Consider the following 21844-nt stretch of genomic DNA (forward strand, 5'->3'; position numbering starts at 1 on the left):
CAGTGCCAGGCTTGCAAATCGAAAGTGGGGGGGGGGGAGGCGTGTGGGAGGGGGCTTACTCTCCAAGAGGCTCCCTCCAGCGCCCCCTGCTCAGCAGGAGGAAGCAGTGCAAACGTAAAAAGCAGCTTCTGCAACTCCCCCCCCAAAAAAACCCTCCCTTCCCCCCCCTTTTTTTTTGCTTTTTGCAGCGCCCGCGGGCTCGCCGTTGCCTTTGGGGCGCGGTCCCCAGGCGCTTCGCCTCCGCGTGGTTTTTGCGCGCGTGGGAGGGAGTCGGTGGGCTTTGCTTACCGGGGAGGGGGTGGGGGGCTTAGTATGTTTTTGGGGGGGTTGCATTGGGGAGGGGAGGCGGGAGAGGGTTTGCAACGGGACGATTGCAAGGAATCGGAAAGCAGGAGCATCGTCCCCGATTTTCTTTTTGCAAAAAGGGTTGTTTCTTTAATCATGGTTTGCAAGCAAGCAAGCAAGCATGCAAGCATAGACCAGGTGGAAAACGAACCCTGTTCCGTGAGACGAGGTGGCCGAGTGGTTAAGGCGATGGACTGCTAATCCATTGTGCTCTGCACGCGTGGGTTCGAATCCCACCCTCGTCGCTACCGTTTTGGATACCTTCCCCCAAAGTGACTTTATAATTCTGCTTTGCAACCCCGTGAAAAGCAGGTTTAAAAGCAAAAAACGGGGAAACGTCCTTCTTTGCAAGGGTCTTCCTCCAAGGGAAGGAGTCTTTTCTCTTTTGGGGGGTGCAGTCCTGGCTCTCCACCCCAAGATTGATGGGAGCCGTTGTTATAGGAGGGGCTCTTCATTGCATAAACCCTCCAGCAGGTGCGCTGGGATTTGCAAAAAAACCAAAAAAACAAAAACCATCATCCCCAACAGGAAGTGGAGCCCTTTTGCAAGGGCCAGATGTGGAAAGCTGGAGAGGGGGGGAGGGCTAGGCTGCTGCAGGGCAAATGCCCCCCCTTCCCCAATACATGCAGAAAATGTACAGTAGTGGCCAAAATTGTGGAAACCTTTTGGGGAAAGTGTATTTTTGAGGTGTGATGGCTAATAACACCACTTTTTTTTTTTTTTGGAGTTTCAAGATAATCCTATTCCACTGCTGGAATGGCCTGGCAACAGCCCAGACCTTCACCCAATTGAAAATCTATAGAGCCAACTAAAGAAACATGTTAATCAGAAGCGACCCAGCAATCAAACCCAGTTAATAGAAGCCATCATTCAATCTTGGTTTCACATGATTAACAGCTGCAGAACTCAAAGACTTGGTTCCCTCCATGGGAAGACGTTGTAAGGCCGTCATTCATGCTAAAGGTTACCCAACTAAGGATTAACTGACATGGGGATCATTTTTGCATATCTCATTTTTTCTACCGTGATAATTTTTGTCTATTTCGTTTTTTCTACGTGTTTCCCTTTTCTTCTTTCTACTGTAACTGCTATTCTAATAGCAAATCCTTCATAAAAGAGATTGCATTACATTCTTGATTAAATTATCTTTCCATCGATATATATATAATTTTATGGTATTACTCCAAAAAAAAAAAAAAAAAAAGTGTTATTACCTAGTTTCAGAAAATACACTTTTCCCAAAAGGTTTCCAATGCTGGTAGCATCTTTTAGCTCCTTAAAACGAGATTTACAAGCCTTTTATGTGCCGAGAACACAGGAAGAGATTCCATCGAACTACATTCTTAATCTTAAAAAACAAACCTTCCTTTTCATCCATATATTTGTTTATTGGTCAGTTTGCTTTTTCGGACGAATCTTAAGGCCCTGCAACTGGAGTGGGGAAATTATTTTAAAGCATTTCCTTCTTGTGGTGGAAATAGCTCTCCAAGTGACGTACGAAGTTGAGGAAGACTGAGATTCTATTCAGAAATCCACCGTTTACCACGACTTACATAACCCAGTTTTCCAAATTTGCACAACATCCTCCTTGTACTAGTGGCACACGACGTTCTTTCTGCAATCTTTCAGCAATCTTTCAGCCATACAGGAACAGGTTCCTGTGGATTTTTTTTTTTTTGAGAAACGTTACCAAACGAGACCAATTTTGACAAACCATTCTTGTCCGGGATGATCTCTTTAATCCAGGGATCAGCAACCTGCAGCTCCGGAGACCCCTGCTTTAATCTGTTTACAGTTGGGAGATGCTTCACTCTCATTTTTCTGGGGTGTTAATTTAATAAAAACGGACACCTTTTTTTTTTTTAAAAAAAAGAAATTTATTAGCACGTTCCCCATATCCACTCGAGGCAACAATAAAATAATTATTTTTTTTTTAAAAAAAAATCGATATAATGTACATGCAAGGAAGATTTCCCTTTTGAAAACACAAAAAGACGCGCGCTTTGAAGTTTTTGTCCTGATTTAAACTGGCTCGCTTACTAGATCTGTTCAAAACGGGAAAAGGCAAAAGGTCACATCCCTGCTTGCGATTTTCGCCATCTTTGGAGCCATCCAACTATCAATAGAGATTAGGATACACTTAATATCACGACAAAGACGATAAAGAGGCTATGGTTCTAGATCTGGAAGTCCTCCAAGATCCCAAACCTTGGCCTAACCAGCATCCCTATAAAGGAATCTACTGGCTCCTCTTAAGGGATCCTTTCCTGCCATGTTTGGGATGGCACTTCCCAGAATTCTTAGCCAATCTGCCTAAGGACAAGGGGATTCTGGGAGTTGCAGTTCCCACACATCTAAAAGACAAGAACTTAGACTAAGATTGATCTAAATTTACCCACGAACTGCTATTAGGGCAGGATTTTAGGCAATATATTTTTCACGGAGGAAATTAATTATCGTTTAAACCAGGTCTGTCCAATCTTGCAACTATGAAGACCTGTGGACTTCAATTCCCAGAATGCCTAAGCAACCAACACGGAGAATTCTGGGAGTTGAAGTCCGCGAGGTCTTCAAAGTTGCCAAGGTTGGACACCACTGGGTTAAACTGTCCCTTGACCCAATAACAGGACAGGTATAGCTATATATGGATGTTTTTCTCTCACACGCACCCCAAGAAAAAACAGCTTTAGTTGAGAAAAGCAGCTAATCTCACTAAGCGGAACGGATGAGAGGTAGTGACCAAGTAACCAGAGTTACTCCATAGTTCCTTTTCTAATTCAGTTTTCTGTTTACATGTAGACTTGTGCACACAATCTGCATTCTATTTTGATTCAAACGCCGAGTGAAATCGGACAGTGCTACTCAAACGCTGCACAGCCCTCGCCTGAACCCCAAAAATGTTTATCCCAGGATATAAGAACCTGGCCCTGTTCTTTATCTTTATCCCAAGATGCCTCTCCAACTTATTTTGGGGGCTCTTTCTTCATTTTCGGTTCACCTAGGACAGTGATGGCTAACGTTTTTGCTGTCGCGTGCCAAAAGCATGGGGGAGCATGGGTGGGTCACGTGTGCGCGTGCCTACACACATAATTCAATGCGCCCCGCGCATGTGCATACAACCCCCCCGTGCTCCCCCATTTTTGGCACACAATGGCATGGTGGGCCCGGTAGATCCATTTTTCGCCCTCCCCAGGCTCCAGGGGTTTTCTTGGAGCCTGGGGAGGGCAAAAACAGCCTTCCCCACCCTCCCAGAGGCCAGAAACAGCCCGTTTCCTGACTTCCGGTGGGCCCGGAAGGCCTGAAAAATCAGCTGGCCGGCACACACATGCGCACTGGAGCTGAGCTAGGGCAACGCTAGCGTGCGCACAGATATGGCTTCGTGTGTCACCTGTGGCACACGTGCCATAGGTTCGCCACCGCAGATCTAGGAAATTTTTTCCCCACTCTTTTTCAAACTTGTTTCAGCACAGTCTGCCATGTAGGGAGAAGCGATGCCTGCAGAATTAGCTCTGCCCTGAATTATCTAATATCTCCTGCTTGGGCAGGGGGTTGGACTAGATGACCTATAAGGTCCCTTCCAATTCTGTTGATCTGAATCTAATCTGAATCTTCCGGATCTCCAGCAATTTAGAGACAAATTTAAGGAGTCATCACCATTAATTCTTTCTTTCCTTCCTGGAAAAGTTGAGAGCTGTGGGGTTCCCCCACCCCCGGTCCAACTCGGTCCCTTTTTGTCATCCAAGTTACTAGTCCTGTAGGTTTTGGCAATACATTCCCAGGGTGCCAAAAACGACCCAAACGAGGGAGAATGGGAATGAGACCGTTTTGCAAAAATGCCAGCTGCAAAAATCCAGAATGTTCCTTTCCGCAATACATTCAAATGTCTGCAGAAAAAGACGGGGCTAAGCAGAATGTTGCATATATATATATATATATATTCTTCCTTATCACAAAGGGAGATTTCATAGCTGCCATGTGGAGGGGGCTTGGAGGAAAATTGTGGGGGGGGGCTCCCCCTCAGCCGCCCCTGAAGCCTTCAAGAGATACGGAGGCAAAATCTTTGCAATCTTGAAGTTGTTGCCAGGTGTCGGAGTGGCAGGAGGGAGTCCGTCAAAGGAGCAACTTGAGGAGGAAGGAGAGGGCTGCCCCACAGGAGAGGCCCAATGCCAGGAAAAATGTCATGATGGCCCCCGCCAGCTCACTCTCTTCTGGCTGGACCTGCCTGGAGGAAAGAATTAATGTCCCAAATTGAAGGTCATAGAAATTTCTTCCTTCCTTCCCTCCATTTTTTTCTTCCTACTATCTTTTCTTCCCTCCCTCCATTTTTCCTCCTCTATCTTTTCCTTCCTTCCCTCCCTTTTTCTTCCTACTCTTTTCTTCCCTTCCTCCATTTTTCCTCCTTCTCTTTTCCTTCCTTCCTTCCCTCCCTCTTTTTCTTCCTACTATCTGTTTTCCCTCCCTCCCTTTTTCCTCCTCTATCTTTTCCTTCCTTCCCTCCCTCTTTTTCTTCCTACTCTTTTCTTCCCTCCCTCCCTTTTTCCTCCTTTTCTATCTTTTCCTTCCTTCCTTCCATCTTTTTCTTCCTATTTTTTCTTCCCTCACTCCCTTTTTCCTCCTTCTCTTTTCCTTCTTTCCTTCCATCTTTTCCTTCCTATCTTTTCTTCCCTCCCTCCCTTTTTCCTCCTCTATCTTTTCTTTCCTTCCCTCTTTTTCGTCCTATTATCTTTTCTTCCCTCCCTCCATTTTTCTTCCTTCTCTCTTTTCCTTCCTTCTTTACTCCCTCCCTTTTCTTTCCTTCTCCCTCCATCTTTTCCTTCCTTCCTTTTCCTTCCTTCTATCTTTTCCTCCCTCCCTCCGTTTTTCCTCCTCCTCTATCTTTCCCTTCCTTCCTTTTCCTTCCTTCTATCTTTTCCTCCCTCCCTCCATTTTTCCTCCTTCTCTCTTTTCCTTCCATCTTTTCCTCCCTCCCTCCATTTTTCCTCCTCGTTTATCTTTTCCTTCCTTCCTTCCTGCCACCTTTTTCCTCCTTCTATCTTTTTCTTCCTTCTTTCCTTTCCTCTACCCAACTCCAACTTACGCTGGGCAGCTCGGAACTGGCACTTGGCACTTCCTGCTGGCTTCCCCAACTGACTTGACTGTGGGAAGCCAGCAGGAAATCACCTCGCTGATTAAGGTGTGATTCGGTGAACAAGCCAGCCACCGGAACTGCAGCGACTGCCATCAAAAAGGGGGTACACTTAGCTTGACAACCATTTTGCCTACTGACAGAAATCCCAATTCCCAATTGCTGTTACAAGTCAAGGACTATTCTGTAATCACAACAAAGCATCACAACCGGGGACTCCTCATCCCAAAGCCAGGTTTTTAAACATTTCTGGAACATCTTTGGGATGGGAGCCACAGAAATCTTCTGGGGGGAGGACCTCATTCCAGTGGGCAGGCACCGCTACAGAGAAAAGGATGGGGAATTATGGATTGTACACAGCAACTTATAGAATCATAGGAGTGGAAGGGACCTCGGGAGGTCTTCTAGTCCAACCCCCTGCTCAAGCAGGAGACTCTATATACCAGTGTTTCTCAACCTTGGCAGCTTTCAGACGGGTGGACTTTCAACTCCCAGAATTCCCCAGCCAGCAGCTGTTGGCTGGGAAATTCTGAGAGTCGACGTCCACCCATCTGGAAAACTGCCAAGGTGGAGAAACGCTGCTCCGTATGATCCCAGACAAATGGCTGCTCAAAACCCTCCGGTGATGGAGCATCCACAGCTTCTGGTGGCAGGCAGTTCCACTGGTTAATTGTTCTCACTGTCAGGAAATTTCTCCCCAGTTCTAGGATGGATCGCTCTTTTTTTTTTTAAAAAAAGAGCTTCCTTTTATATCCCACTGGTTGCCCTCAGGATCCCGAACCCATCCTCCTCCTCCTCCTCCTCCTCCTCCTCCTCCTCCTCTTCCTCCATTTTGAGGAGCAATCTTACTCACTTGGGGGCCAAGCACATGGTGAGGGAGACGAAGTAGCCGTTGGAGAGAGAAAAAACCACCATCAGAACGACAAACCAGGCGTCGTGGTGAAAAAGCACAGGCCACTCGGTCTGCCTCGGGATGTTGCAGAAAAGAAACATGGGGATGAGGAAGACTCGCAGGCCCACTGCGGCGGGAAGGAGCCGAAGGTGCTTCTGCGGCTGGCGAGAGAGAGAGAGAGAGAGAGAAAAACCACGTTTTCAACAGAGCTTGTACATAAAACACATTATTAATTTATTCATTTGTATCCCGCCTTTTTTTCTTTTTACGAATAACTCAGGACGACGGCAAACGTAGCTGACAAAAGCTTCCTCCTCCTATTTTTCCCCACAACAACAACAATCCTGTGAGGTGGGCTGGGCTGGGCAACAGAGAGACCGGCTCATTGTCATCCAGCTGGTTTTTATGCCTAAGGAGGGACTAGAATTCACCGTCTCCTAGTGGTTGGCCCAAAATCACCCAGTTGGCTTTTGTAGCTGAGGCGGGACTAGAATTCACCATCTCCTGGTGATTGGCCCAAAGTCACCCCGTTGGCTTTCGTAGCTTAGGTGGGACTCGAATTCACCGTCTCCTGGTGATTGGCCCAAAGTCACCCAGCCAACTTTCCTCCCTAAGATGGGACTAGAATTCACCGTCTCCTAGTGATTGGCCCAAAATTACCCAGTTGGCTTTCGTAGCTGAGGTGGGACTAGAATTCACAGTCTCCTAGTGATTGGCCCAAAGTCACCCCGTTGGCTTTCGTAGTTGAGGCGGGACTAGAATTCACCGTCTCCTGGTGATTGGCCCAAAGTCACCCAGCCAACTTTCCACCCTAAGGTGGGACTAGAATTCACCGTCTCCTAGTTGCTAGCCTGGTGCCTCAACCAATAGACCAAACTTTTATTTCCTATCCCCTTAACTCTAAAAAGGAAGGGAGCTTAAAAAAAATTGACCCCCAAATTTCTGCTGCTAAGTGAGACAGTTGTTAAGTGAGTTTTGCCCCATTTTATGACCTTTCTTGCCACCGTCGTTAATAGAATCACTGCAGCTGTTAGGTTGTTAAGTAGCTTCCCTATTGACTGCTGGTCAGGTGGTCACCAAAAGTGATCCCCTGACCCTGCGACAGTGCAACAGTCATAAATATGAGTCAGTTGCCAAGCATCCGAACTTTGGTAAGGATGCCGCAGGAGTCATAAGTGTGAAAAACGGTCCTAAGTCACTTGTTTCAGTGCCGTTGTAACTTCGGTCACTAAACGAATGGTCGTAAGTCGAGGAATACCTGTAGGCCCGCCCTTGATGTCCCCACCCCACCCCGATTCCTTCAAGACCATGTCAGGTCTTCCCCTCCATGGGAAAAACAGCGTAGATGAGAATGTATCCCACTTCTGCCACCAATTGCTCACCCAGAGGAAGTAGGAAGTCGAACTCCGGCCCAACCAGTCCATGACGTTGAAGAGAAGGAAGCAGCAAACGGGAGTGAAGAACTTCTCTAAGGTGGGGAGAAGATGGGGAGACCCACAGAAGAGTTAGACCATGTTAACACAGCCCTCCGAGTCCCAGACAGAGACAGTTTTCAGTAAACCAAGAATCCACCAAGACTCAACAACGCCGACAGGGCAAGCCACTAGAATAGGAAGAGGGCAAATTCCACTCCCTACTGACGCTGATGATGTTACCTAGTTGGGTCCTGAAAAGTCTATAAGCTCAGAGAGCACCAAGGAGCCCAGAGTAAGGAGAAATATCCTGACGGTTAGATCAATTAATCAGTGGAACGACTTGCCACCAGAAGTTGTGGGTGCTCCAACACTGGAGGATTTTAAGAAGAGATTGGACAGCCATTTGTCTGAAATGGGATAGGGTCTCCTGTTTGAGCAGGGGGTTGGACTAGAAGACCTCCAAGGTCCCTTCCAACTAGGTTATTCTGTTATTCTCCTCCTCCTCACTCCCTTCTAGCACTGATGATGTTCCCTAGTTGGGTCATGAAATGTCTGCATGAAGCTCAGAGACCATCAAGAACCAATATTCTTCCTCATTCCCCTCCTCCTTCACTCCCTTCTAGCATTAATGACGTTATCTAGCTGGATCCTGAAACCTCTGCGAGAAAACCAAGCTCAGAGAGCACCAAGGATCTCCTCAGGGGCAGCTCTTTCCCACCACCTGATCTTCAACTTGGAGATGTGTTGAGGAGTGGATCCCCTTCCCCAAATCCCCACCTCATCCCTGTCCCAGCTCCGGTCAACGCAAACCAGCCCCTTCCCCTTCCTGCCCTGTAATCAAATGACCCATCACTCACGCCAAGACTGGTCCCGAGAGGAGCTGGCGATTCTCGTGGTAATAGCCGGAAACACCGAGAGGGTAATGGAGAAGTCCATAACGATGGAGAGGGCCAGCAGCCAAATCTGAAGCGGAAAAGCAGAATCCGTGATGTGACATGAGCCACGTTCACTGTCTGGATCACTCTGTGGTCTCCCTTCCACCAGCATCAAATGGAGCACGGTTCCAGAGCCAACTGAGTCCCCGTATAAAGGCAATCTTCTATCGGGTGCACATGTACGACAGAACTCCAGAAGTTCGGCTTTTCTGGAGCGTGATCCCTTCGCAAATGCGGCAGTGCCGAAAACCGGCCTGTGCATAGGCGCCAGCCAGCTGATCGTTGGGTGTGCATGCAGACTACAATCCGGAAGTTCAGCTTTTCCGGAGCGAGGCCCCAATGAGCACACATGCGTAACGTTTCCGCGTGACCTTTTCGGCCCTCGGTGCCGAAAAGGTTCGCCATCACTGGTCTATATTTTCTCTATTGAGAGCAGGCCACAAAATTTCATTTTTTTAGTCGGCCAGTGTGCTCATAGTAAAATGACAATAAAGTTTATCTTATCTCGTTCACTCAACTGTTCAGCGTATGGTTTAGCATCCAGACCCCAATCATCTATATATATATATATATATATATATATATATATATATATATATATATATATATATATATATATATATTTATTTATTTATTTCTATATATATATATATATATTTCTGAGGTTTTCACGGGTGTTTGTATGTAGGTCTTTGGTTATTCGGGTTTTCTTCCGCGTAAAATTGGAAGTGTCTTGGCGACGTTTTGACGAAGTCTCATTCGTCATCTTCAGGCTGGTGTTTTCGGCTTCGGGCTTCTAGGAGCAATGTGTGATCGCAGCTGTTTCTTCCTTTTAACTGCCAGTGGGGATGTGAACTGATTGGGTGGGAGCTTGGCTGTGTTCTGATTGGGTGGAGGTGTGTTCTGATTGGTTGGGGGTTCTAATTTTACGCGGGAGAAAACCCGAATAACCAAAGACATATACATATACATGTACATATACATACATATATAATTTATACATTTTTCTTTAACATACATTGCTGCTTAATAAACAGTGTATTATCTGGGTCAGTTATACATAGTAATAAGGTAAAGGTAAAGGTTCCCCTGGCACATATGGCTAGTCGTTCCTGACTCTAGGGGGGCGGTGCTCATCTCCGTTTCAAAGCCGAAGAGCCAGCGCTGTCCGAAGGCGTCTCCGTGGTCCTGTGGCCAGCATGACTCAACGCCAAAGGCGCACGGAACCCTGTTCCCTTCCCACCAAAAGTGGTCCCTATTTCTTGCATTTTTTACGTGTTTTTGAACTGCTAGGTCGGCAGAAGCTGGGACGAGTCACGGGAGCTCACCCCGTTCCGCGCCACTAGGGATTCGAACCGCTGAACTGTCAACCTTTCGATCGACAAGCTCGGCGTCTTAGCCACTGAGCCACTGCGTCCCCTTTATTATCTAACCATTGGTCAAACAAATGTTTCTTACCTTCTTGAGCACACTGAAAAGGGAGGGGTTGGGGGCAATCATGCCCACTTCACTCCCCCCATTCATGATTTCTGGCGGGCAAGCCGAGCCACCCTTCTCCATGACCACGGCGTCCCCGTTCTTCACGTTGAGCGGTTCTCCTTTGGAACTGTCTGCCACAAGAGCGGAGCCGTTCTCTGAAGAGACATAAAAGCAAGGGCCCCCCGTCCGAATCAAATGACGTTGCGACTTTTTAAGGCAGTCCTCGATTTATGACAATTCCTTTAGTGACCGTTCGAAGTTACAACACCGAAACAAGTGACTTACGACCGTTTTTTTCCACACTTACGCCCATTGAGGCCTCCCTCTGGTCATGGGATCAAAATTCAGACGCTTGGCAACTGGCTCCTATTTATGAGGGTTGCAACTGCCTCCTATTTATGACGGTTGCAACTGCCTCCTATTTATGCCAGATTCACTTTATAACCATGTTGCCAATTTAATAGCTGCGGTGATTCACTTAACAACGGTGGGAAGAAAGGTCATTAAATGGGGCAAAACTCACAACTATCTTGCTTAGCAACAGAAATTGGGGGTTCAATTGTGGGCATAAGTCGAGGACTACCTGTAAAACCAAGGATTCTAAAGCGTTGTTGGGGGGGAATGGACTTCAGATTCCATAACTTTTCAGTTTATAAACTCTCCAAAAATAGGAATACAGGCAGTTCTCAACTTACAGTGATTCATTTAGCATCCGTTCAAAGGCGACTTACAACTGGTCCTCACACTTACAACAATCAAAACTTCCAACTGGAATTTATACGTGACAGGTACTCCACGAGTTACAACAGTTCCTTTAGGGACGATTCGAAGTTGCAACAAGTGACTTACGACCGTTTTTCCACACCTACAACCATTGCGGCAACCGACTCGTATTTATGACGGTTGCCGTGTTCGGCAGGTCACGTGATCGCCATTTTCGACCTTCTGACAACCAAAGTCGGGTGTGTACGTGTCAAATTTGTTTGATGACCCTGTGATTCACTCACCAACTGCACTGATCTGCTTAACGACAGTGGCAAAGATAGTCGTAAAATTGGAGGCGACTCGCTTAGCAACCGCTTTGCTTAGCCAAGGAAATTCTACTCCCAACGGGGGAGGCTGTGAGTTGAGCGCTAACTTTAAGTGAAATCTACGCCGCTCTCACCCCACCCAAAATCTATTTATAAATCTGGAAATTTACCTGTTTGGACTAGTTGGTGGTGATTGCTGGAAGTTTATTTAGGGAGGAGGACATATGCCAAAATGGCTACGGCCCAATTCTAATTTGATTTATTTTCAACCAGGCTGATGATTCATATTCATTCGCTGTGCACTTAATAGTTTTCCCTTGATGCAGCAGAAAACGTCCCTTAAATTTAGATTATTTCAAAATATTAAGCCAGCCTCTGCAAACAGGTTGCAGAACAACGAATGGGAAAATCCGAAATGAAATATTCGTCTCTACTGTTTGTTTTTTCCCTTCTTTCTTTTTCTTCTAGTTTTAACATGGATAAATAAGAATATAGCAGACTTTTAGATCAGGCTCAAAAAATGTATACAGGTAGTCCTCGACTTACGACCAATATTGAGCACCAATATTCCCGCTGCTAAGTGAGACTGTTAAGGGAATTTTGCCCCATCTTACATTATGCTTGCCACAGTTGTTAAGTGAATCACTGAAGTTGTTAAGATAATCACACCATTGTTAAATGAATCTGGCTTTCCCACTGGAGAATTCTGGGAATTGAAGTCCATCCACCTTAAAGCATGTCTGACTGGGGAATTCTGGGAGTTGAAGTCCACCCATCTTAAAGCACGCTTGCTGGAGAATTCTGGGAATTGAAGTCCATCCACCTTAAAGCATGTCTGACTGGGGAATTCTGGGAGTTGAAGTCCACCCATCTTAAAAGCACGCTGGCTGGGGAATTCTGGGACAGGAAGTCCACCCATCTTAAAGCCTGCTGGCTGGGGAATTCTGGGAGATGAAACCCACCATTATTAAAATTGCCAAGGTTGAGAAACATTGTTTTCAGCCCTCAACTAAGATGTTAGATTTTGGATAACAACCAGTCAAATTCTTTTTGATCGGCCCATTTGTCTTTTGGACTTTATTTCCCAGAATTCTGAGTCCAGCACTGGAAGATCAGCAGTGCTGGGAAAGGCTGATTTGGATCGCAGGATCAAAATATTTAAAAGATCATGAAATATTTCCACCCCCCAGCAGTTCGATTTTTGACAACTTTTCAATTCTTCCCATTAAAAAAAAAAAAAAAAATTCAGATGTCCCACCTGGAGAAAGGAGACCTGCCTTGGTCTCCAGTTCACATCTCGAATCTTCTGGTGGCCTCTTGTTCAGATAGTAACGAGTGAAGGTCTGGAGAGAAAGAAGAGGAGCCGATGGTTACCTCGATGGTCAAAATCAGCTTCTCAGGAAGCTATCAGTGTATATACACTTTTATATCATAAAATGGAAGTAATAACAAGAGAAAACGTGGAATAATTGTACAATGATCGACTGCAACCTAACATAAGCGTGTATTATCATTAGAAATACAAAAGTTGATTGAATGTAATAATTATGATTAACCTGATTAGTTTTATTTGTATTTGAATGTATGACACCCAGGTGTTCATGCATCGATTTGATATTTTTTTAAAAAAAATAAAAAAACTTGAAGGGAAAAAAAAAAAAGAAGCTAAGTTCAGGTTCTTACTGGATGGAGCACCACCAGGAAATCCCAGAGCTTGAGAACTGACTTAGAACTTGAAAATTTTCCCTGGAGAACCAGGGGAATTTTAAAACAACTTTTATAAGGCCTTGGTAATGCCATACTTGGAATACTGCATCCAGTTTTGGTCTCCACAATATAAATAAGATGTTGAGACTCTGGAAAGAGTGCAGAGAAGAGCAACTAAGATGATTAAGGGGGCTGGAGATTAAAACATACAAAGAACGGTTGCAGGAATTGGGTATGTCTAGTTTAACTAAAAGAAAGAACAGCGGAGACATGATAATAGTATTCCAATATTTGGGGGGGCTGCCCCAAAGAAGAGGGGGTCAATTTATTCTCCAAAGCACCTGAAGGCAAGACAAGAAGCAACGGATGGAAACTAATCAGAGAGAGAAGCAACCTGGAATTAAGGAGAAATTTCTTAGCAGTGAGGACAATTAACCAGTGGAACTGCTCGCCACTAGAAATTGTGGGTGCTCCATCACTGGAGGTTTTTAACAAGAGAGTAGACAGGCATGTCTCTGAAATGGTGTAGGGCCATGATGGCAGACCTATGGCCATATCGGTGGGCGCGCGCATCTGTTTTTCGGGCCTTCCGGGCTCACCAGAAGTCGGCAAATGGGCCGTTTCCAGCCTCTGGAGGGTCTCCGGGGGGGATGGGGAAGGCCCGTTTTCGCCCTCTCCAGGCTCCTAGAAATCCTTTGGAGCCCGGGGAGGGCGAAAAGCGGGACTTCCGTTTCCACCGGAAGTAGATAAAAGGGTTGTTTTCGACCTCTGGAGGACCTCCAGTGGGGTGGGGAAGGCCAGTTTTTGCCCTCCCCAGGCTCCAAGAAATCCTCCGGAGCCCAGGGAGGGTGAAAAACGGGACTTCCGTTTCCACCGGAAGTAGACAAACGGGCTGTTTCCGGTCTCTGGAGGGTCTCCGGGGAGATGGGGAAGGCCCGTTTTTGCCCTCCCCAGGCTCCAAGAAATCCTCTGGAGCCCGGGGAGAGTGAAAAACGGGACTTCCGTTTCCACCGGAAGTAGACAAACGGGCTGTTTCCGGTCTCTGGAGGGTCTCCGGGGGGATGGGGAAGGCCCTCCCAGGCTCCAAGAAATCCTCTGGAGCCCGGGGAGAGCAAAAAACGGGCCTACCGGGCCCACCGTGCGCCAAAAGTGGGGGGGAGCGCAGGAGGGTCACATACGCATGCGCAGGGCGCATTGACCCCCCCCTCCCACGCTCTCCACGCTTTTGGCACGCGACGGCAACAAGGTTAGCCATCACTGGTGTAGGGTCTCCTGCTTGAGCAAGGGTTGGACTAGAAGACCTCCAAGGTCCCTTCCAAATCTGTTATTCTGTTAAGTGGGACAAAGGATCTTACCTGGTGGGGCAGCAAGAGGTAACAGGCAATAGAAAGTAAGGTCCCAACACAGGGGGTGACGAAATAGATCAGGGCAGAAGACAGGAGGTTCAAGCCACCTAAACAGAAGAGAAAAAAATGGTGTTTTGGCAGACAAATCCAGGGCTTTGCAACTCTTCAGGCACCGGACACAACCCCTACGTTCTCAACAGCTGACCGGTCCAACCTTAAACCCCTGCGCCATCAGAGGCTTTTGTTTTGGTTTTGTTTTAAAAGCATTTCTTCTATTACCTCTTCGGCCGAAAAAATGCTTTTAAAAGTTTTTTTTTTTTTAAAAAAGCCTCTGACGACCGTGTGGCTCAGCCGGGATCGTCAGAGGCTTTTCAAAGCATTTTTTTCTGCAACCTCTTTGGCTGAAGAGATTGTAGAAAAAATGCTTTTAAAAGTAAAAAAAAAAAGAGCCTGTGATGATCGCGCGGCTCAGCTGGCGGGGATTTTTGCTACCGGTTCTCCGAACCACCCGCCACCATCACTACCGGATCGGGTGAACCAGTCCGAACCGGGAGTATTTCACCCCTGGATTAAACATAATTATTACCTTCAACCAACTTATGTTTTTCTAATAGCAATACACTTCTATCGTGTTTCCCCGAAAATAAGACCCTGTCTTTTATATTTTTTTTGAATCCTGAAGTAAACGCTTGGGCCTTATTTTCGGGGAGGTGCCACACGGTTCACATTGATTTGACATTTTTATAAAAAATTAAAAAAATTAAAAACTTGGGCTGAAAAAAAAGAAAGAAAGAAAGATCTTCCTCAGCTCTTTCAAGCGAGGTGTTTTTCAGACCCACCCACCCCCCCGATACTCACTGGCCATGGAAAGCAACATGGCGATGGCGGCAAACGTTCCCGCCATTCCTTGACCGCTAAGGAACAGGGTGCTGTATCTTTGCGGAAAAGACCCCAGCAGGCCGAAAAGACTGCCTTGCAGGACGGCACAGAAGGCTGAGGAAAACAAAACGGAGGACAACGAAGTCAAAAACGAAACTGTTTTGTGTAGAGGAGGCAGTCCTCGACTTACGACCGTTCGTCTAGTAACCGTCCGAAGTAACAACGGCACTGGGAAAAGGTGACGTCTGGCCGTGTTTCACACTTCACAACCGTTGCAGCATCCCGGCAGTCAAAATCGAGACGCTTGGCAACTGCTTCGTATTTATGACGGTTGCAGTGTGACGTGACCCCCCCCCTTTGGCGACCTTCTGACAAGCCAAGTCCATGGGGAAGCCACACTCGCTTAACAACTGGGTTACTAACTTTTAACAATGGCAGCGATTCCCTGAACGACGGTGCCGAGGAAGGTCGTAAAACGGGGCAAAATTCACTTAGCAGCTATCTTAGCTTAACGACAAGAGGTTTTGGATTCCGCTGTGGTCGTAAATCGAGGACTACCTGTATTTCCGATCCCAGGGATGAAAAGAAAACACATTGCTGACAATAATCTCCTTTTGAACTGATCTCTTAAAGTCGGTGATTCTCAATTTGAGCCACTTTTAAGACACATGGACTTTGATTCCCAGAATTCCCCAGCCAACATGGCTGACAGAGGAATCCTGGGAGTTGAAGTCCACGCAACTTCGGGCACAATTCCCCAAGACTCAGCGTCTAACACTCCCCCACCCCCACTGGCATGCTGGCTAAGGATTCTGGGAGTTGCAGTCCAATAGATTTTGAAGGGACCAGGGTTCAAGTCCTCAACAACAACCCTGTGAGGTAGCTTGCCCAGAGGTGTGTTTTTTGGGTGCGTGTGTGAGGCGAATGAGGATTTGAATTGAGTTCCCTGTCAAAGCTCAAAATCTCAGAGATGTAAACCGAGAAGAATTAAGGGGTCCTTGGTGTGTTTTCTGTGCTTGGGGGGGGGGGGGGGGTTAGCAGACGTTTTATTACCAAGCTAGGTAACCTCATCAAGTGCTAGAGAGGAATGAACCAGAGCCAACTCACAGTTAATGAACCAGACACTCGCCATGGTGATGGAGAAAAAACTCTGGGGTGACATCATCACCTTAACCAGGATGGCAGTCAGCACGAAGAGGAACAGGATCCCAGTCAGGCTTCCCAAAATGCGCACTTTGTCCGAAATGCTTTGCAAGAGAGAAAAAAGAACATGTGAATAGCCAGAAAAGTTAGTGCTGGCTACAGACATTCACAGGAGACACCTCCCTTGAAGCTGGGGGAAAAAAAAAGGAAGAAGTGAAGATATTTATTTATTATTTGTATCCCTTTTTTTAATTTTTACAAATAACGCAAGGCTGCAATCATATCCGACACACCGTCCTCCTCCTATTTTCCCCACAACAACCCTGGGAGTTGTGAGTTAATCCCTTCCCTTTCCCCCTGAACCCTTCCAGTCCTGCAAGCAAGGCCTTTGCAACGAAGAAGGACATACATTCAATTTTGCCGTTACTAAGATTGTTGGCCGAGCAGGGACAAAAACAGCCAGGGAAATAAGGATTGAAGCCTGGGAAACGGGCCCCGCGTCGGTCAACAAGAGTTTTTTTTTTTTTTTTTAAATTTGATTTATATGCCGCCCTTCTCCGAAGACTCAGGGCGGCTTACAATGTGCTCAGCAATAGCCTTCATCCTTTTGTATATTTATACAAAGTCAGCTTATTGCCCCCACAAACTGGGTCCTCATTTCACCTACTGTGCTGGTTTACCACCAGCTTATCAAGTACTTGGGAGCTGAACACAAGGAAACAACGACTTAATGTTGTGTCCCGCTAGCAGGCAGCAGATTCGGACAGTGAGGAGGTTGGGGAGGAACGTGGGCCAGTCCTGGAGTCTGGGGAAGGCTCGGATGAGGGTTCTGAGGAGGCAGAGAGGGGGCCAGAGCTATCTGGTAGTTCTTTGCTGCCTCTGGAGTCTGACATCAGCGAGAACAGCATGAGCCTGTTCCCAGTGTGCGCATGCACAGAGCTGCCAGGAGACAGGAACAATTAAGGAAACAGGGTCGACTTGGGAGTAAGGCTTGGAGATGATTGGTCCTTCCCATAAGACATAAAAGAGAAGCGAACGGGACGTGAGCTTTTGCAGGAATCAATTAGTTCATCTGGTCGGTAAAAGCTCTGTTTGACTCTGTGCTAAGTTTGGCCCTGCCCTGCGTGTGTCAATTAGTTCTCTGGCAGCATTCCAAGGGAGATAAGGTGGGTGTTTGTAAACACTCCCCTGAAAGACTGTTTGAGAAGCCTTTCGGACTGGGAAGGACAATAATTCACAGCCGTATGAATAAAAGAGGTATGTCGGGACTAAGATTGTGTTGTATACTTTCTAAAGAAGCCTAGGTCAGAACACTTAATAGCCGGCTATCCACACCCCAATCAACAACTAAAAAGCCACACACAACAAGCACCACATAAATACTACACACTGAATAGCGCAAAGCACATTCTGCTAAAGAGAAGTTCCCTGAAGAGGGGCTCCAGCATCAGTCCGAAAGCTAGGAAGACTAAACCTTTGGTCTCTGCAATCTAAAGGTGTCAAACTCAAGGCCCGGGGACCAGATCCGGCCCGTGGGGTGTTTAGATCTGGCCTGCGGGGGCCACCCTGGAAACAGTGAAGGACCGGCCCGCGGTGCCTCTTTCAGTGAAAATAGAGCTCACGAGGGCCCCGTGTGGCTCTCCCGAGCTCGGTTTTTGCTGGCAGAGGGTTGCAGGAGGCCGTCGTAGCTGGAAACGGAGCTCGAGAGCCTGTTTTCTCTGGCAGAACACTTGGGCCACAACAGGTGACCCCGACACGAGTGACATCGAGCTGGCCACGCCCCCCCCAGCCCCCCGAGATCAAACGCAACCCTGATGCGGCCCTCAATGAAATCGAGTTTGACCGATCCATCTGTAACCGATCCAGATCGGATCCTGCAAGGCCCTTCTCACTGAGAAAGTAACGATCGGGCCCAAAAGAGAGAAACGTGGTAAGAGGCAGCCTGCAAGTCAAACGCAGAGAGAAAAGCAACCCAAACGTAGAGAGAGAGAGGAAAAACGTGTCTCACCACCGGTAGAGGACGGAGTTGAGAAAGGTGAAAAGCAGCAAAGGCAACTGAGAAAGGAGGGTCAGCCAGTTACTGAAGCTGAATTCGTCTTCGCAGGCGGACGCCGGCTGGGAGTTCAAAGCTGTCTGATTCTCAGCTGTCTGATTCCCACCGGCTAGGGGTTCGAGGCTGTCTGATTTCCATCCGAGAGAACAATTCCCCCTGAGCCTGGTTTCGAAATACTGGCGGGAGAGAAAGCGTTTAATTAGAAAGATTCAAAGAATGTCCTACGTGTCACAGCGTCCATTGTGCGGTGTCGCTGCTCCTTAGACCCCCATGGACCCCAAGGATTTAACAGGGATTAACTAGGTTTAACAAACCTAGTTTGATTTATCTTCCTGACCCCCTCCTCCCAGCAAAACGAACGTAATTAGGAAAAAAAAAAAGGAGTAATTGGGTGGAAAAAGCCCTAAGAGTCAGGAAATGGACTTAATTGGATGGGACCTTAGAGGTCATCTATCCCAACCCTGCACTCAATGCAATCAGGCCTATCCTTCATGCCTTTCCATCCCACCATTCTTGGCCTGTTCCTACAGGTAGTCCTCAATTAAGAGCAGAATTTCTGTGGCTAAGGGAGACGGTTGTTAAGTGAATTGTGACAATTTTACGACCTTGTAAATATACGCCGTTTGCCAAGCGCCCGAATTTTGATCGCCTAACGGTGGAGGTGCTGCAACCGTTATAAGTCTGAGGACCGGTCGTAAGCCATAACCCGTCACAAATAGGAACCAGTTGCCAAGCATCTGAATTTTAAATCATGTGACCACGGGGAGGCTGCAACGGTCGTTGAGTGTGAAAAACGGTCATAAGTCACTTTTTTCAGTACCGTTGCAACTTTGAATGGTCACTAAACGAATGGTCGAGGATGAGCTGCGTTAAAGCTCCTATACAGGTAGTCCTCGACTTACAACAGTTCGTTTAGTGACCGTTCAAAGTTACAACGGCACTGAAAAAAAGTGACTGTTTCACACTTACAACCTTTCTACCACCCCCCCATGATCATGTGATCAAAATCCAGACGCTTGGCCACCGACTCATATTTATGACGGTTGCAGTGTCCCGGGGGGGGGGGGGGTGTCACGTGATCTCCTTTTGTGACCTTCCGACAAGCACAGTGGATGGGGAAAGTCCGATTCACTTAACAACCGTGTTACTAATTTATCCGCTGCAGAGATTCACTTAAACTAGGGGTCAGCAACCTGCGGCTCTGGAGCCGCATGTGGCTCTTTCACCCCTCTGCTGCGGCTCCCTGTCACTCAAGATATGCATCCCAACCGCCAATGTGCGACACCCGCCGGTACACGATTTATTGAGCTTTTCAACCCCCGGTAGGCCAACCATGGATAAATCCAAGAAAAGAAAAATTTCAGAAGAAAACAGAACGTTTAATTCAACTACATATGCTAGTTTTGTGGCCGCTCAAGAAATAGGCCCGGGAAGGGTTTTTGTGGCTCCCTGTGTTTTCTTTTCTGTGGGAAACGGGTCCAAAATGGCTCTTTGAGTGTTTAAGGTTGCAGACTTAAACAACTGTGGCGAGAAAGGTCGTAAAACGGGGCAAAACTCACTGTCTCGTTTAGCCACAGAAATATTGGGCTCAATCGTGGCCGTAAAGTCAAGGATGACCTGTAATCGTCACTAAACGAGGACCAGAAGGCAAAAAAAAACAAAGGACTTAAAGCGGAGCGTCTCAAACCCTCCGATGGCCCCAGGACCGTCTTCCGAACGAAGGACTCACCGGAATGGCCGTGATGAAAAAATTCCAAGGAAGAAGAGTTCCTAAGCCCAGGAGAAAAAATATGATTCCCACGCAGTGGAACCTGGAAGGAGAGAAGCCCAATCAGATCACCGGACCTTGACTCTACCCACTGCACCACACCGCCTCGTCCGGCTGGATTCCCACACACCAAGCTAGAAACCGCAGTTTGCAAACCACCGTTGGCCGACCGGATGGTTCTGAGGCAGGGTGATCCCGATGAACCATGGTTACAGTAGGGCTTAATGTGCAAACCCGCATTGTTTGTCCCAGGAGTCAGGATTATCTACCAAATTATTGGAATACATTCTGGACTGGATTGGATTGAACAGAACAGAACAAAGTAGAACAACAGGAAAGAATGGAACAGAACAGAATGAGAAAATAGAATAGAATAGTATTCTGGAGAGAAGAGAAGAGAAGAGAAGAGAAGAGAAGAGAAGAGAAGAGAAGAGAAGAGAAGAGAAGAGAAGAGAAGAGAAGAGAAGAGAATTCTGAATAGAATAGAATAGAATAGAATAGAATAGAATAGAATAGAATAGAATAGAATAGAATTCTGAATATAATATTCAGAATAGAGTAGAAGAGAAGAGAATTCTGGAAGAGAAGAGAAGAGAAGAGAAGAGAAGAGAAGAGAAGAGAAGAGAAGAGAGAAGAATTCAGAATAGAATAGAATAGAATAGAATAGAATAGAATTCTGAATATAAAATTCAGAATAGAGTAGAAGAGAAGAGAATTCTGGAATAGAAGAGAAGAGAATTGAGAAGGGAAGGGAAGGGAAGGGAAGGGAAGGGAAGGGAAGGGAAGGGAAGGGAAGAGCTCTGGTGGCTCAGCAGACTATTAACATCCTCTTACATCTGCTGCCTGCAATTACTGCAAGTTCAAATCTCACCAGGCTCAAGGTTGACTCAGCTTTCCATACTTTCTAAGGTAGGTAAAATGAGGACCCAGATTATGGGGGCATTACCTCCCCCCAAAAGATGGATGGATAAATGGATCAATTGACCGACGGATTACTGATAGGGATAGATAGATAGGTGGGAGGGTGGGTGGATGGATGGATGGATGATAGATATAGATAGACAAACAAACAGACAGAGATGGGGAGAGAGAGAGAGGCAGACAGACACAGAGACAGACAGAGATGGATAAATATTGATAGGGATGGATGGAGGGATGGATGGATGATGGAGATAGATAGATAGATAGATAGATAGATAGATAGATAGATAGAAGATGGATGGATGTAGACAGACAGACAGAGATGGAGAGAGAGAGAGAGGCAGAGACACACAGAGACAGATGGATAAATATTGATAAGGATGGATGGATGGATGGATGGAGATAGATAGATAGATAGATAGATAGATAGATAGATAGATAAATAGATAGATAGATAGAAGACATAGAGAGAGAGAGAGAGAGACAGACAGGCAAAGGTCTCAAATCATGGTCACATTATTTATTTATTTATTTATTTATTTATTCATTCATTCATTCATTCATTCATTCATTCAACAAGTACAATGAAACAAGTAACATTATAGACATAGACATGGACACATATAAAAGGAAATCAATAAGCAAAACAGAGCCACAAACACATAAAATGAGTACATATAAATGGGAACAGTAGGGCAGGGACGGTAGGCACGCTGGTGCGCTTAATGTCTTGCTTAACGACCGCAACAAAAAAAGTCGACCCATGAATGCCTCGCTTATCAACTGCACCACTTAATGGCAAATG

The 21844-nt window shown here is 46.5% G+C and overlaps 1 protein-coding gene and 1 non-coding gene across 4 annotated transcripts in view; one reads left to right on the forward strand and one right to left on the reverse strand.

Moving 5' to 3' along the window:
- The first annotated feature begins 508 nt into the window (after nucleotides 1-508).
- Nucleotides 509-590, forward strand: TRNAS-GCU (transfer RNA serine (anticodon GCU)). Its single transcript has one exon. It is a non-coding gene; the product is annotated as a tRNA-Ser (tRNA).
- Nucleotides 591-2305: 1715 nt separating this feature from the next.
- SLC29A2 (solute carrier family 29 member 2) overlaps nucleotides 2306-21844 on the reverse strand; it is a 28087-nt gene continuing 8548 nt past the window's right edge. The window contains exons 3-13 of one of the 3 annotated variants that reach the window (XM_070950365.1): nucleotides 20080-20161; nucleotides 18306-18526; nucleotides 16262-16401; nucleotides 15134-15268; nucleotides 14285-14382; nucleotides 12481-12565; nucleotides 10171-10346; nucleotides 8635-8740; nucleotides 7745-7830; nucleotides 6324-6523; nucleotides 2306-2461 (exon numbers count right to left, since the gene is read on the reverse strand). In XM_070950365.1, coding sequence (XP_070806466.1) covers nucleotides 2395-2461; nucleotides 6324-6523; nucleotides 7745-7830; nucleotides 8635-8740; nucleotides 10171-10346; nucleotides 12481-12565; nucleotides 14285-14382; nucleotides 15134-15268; nucleotides 16262-16401; nucleotides 18306-18526; nucleotides 20080-20161 — 1396 coding nt within the window. In that variant the 3' untranslated portion in view covers nucleotides 2306-2394. Of the gene's footprint in view, nucleotides 2462-3760; nucleotides 4568-6323; nucleotides 6524-7744; nucleotides 7831-8634; nucleotides 8741-10170; nucleotides 10347-12480; nucleotides 12566-14284; nucleotides 14383-15133; nucleotides 15269-16261; nucleotides 16402-18305; nucleotides 18527-20079; nucleotides 20162-21844 lie in introns of those variants that run through there. The other 2 variants (XM_070950366.1, XM_070950364.1) reach the window with 2 other exon arrangements.

Source organism: Pituophis catenifer, unplaced genomic scaffold, assembly GCF_029215685.1.
Source record: "Pituophis catenifer annectens isolate HBS135680 unplaced genomic scaffold, rPitCat1.0.hap2 SCAF_10, whole genome shotgun sequence".
Classification (NCBI taxonomy): Eukaryota; Metazoa; Chordata; class Lepidosauria; order Squamata; family Colubridae; genus Pituophis; species Pituophis catenifer.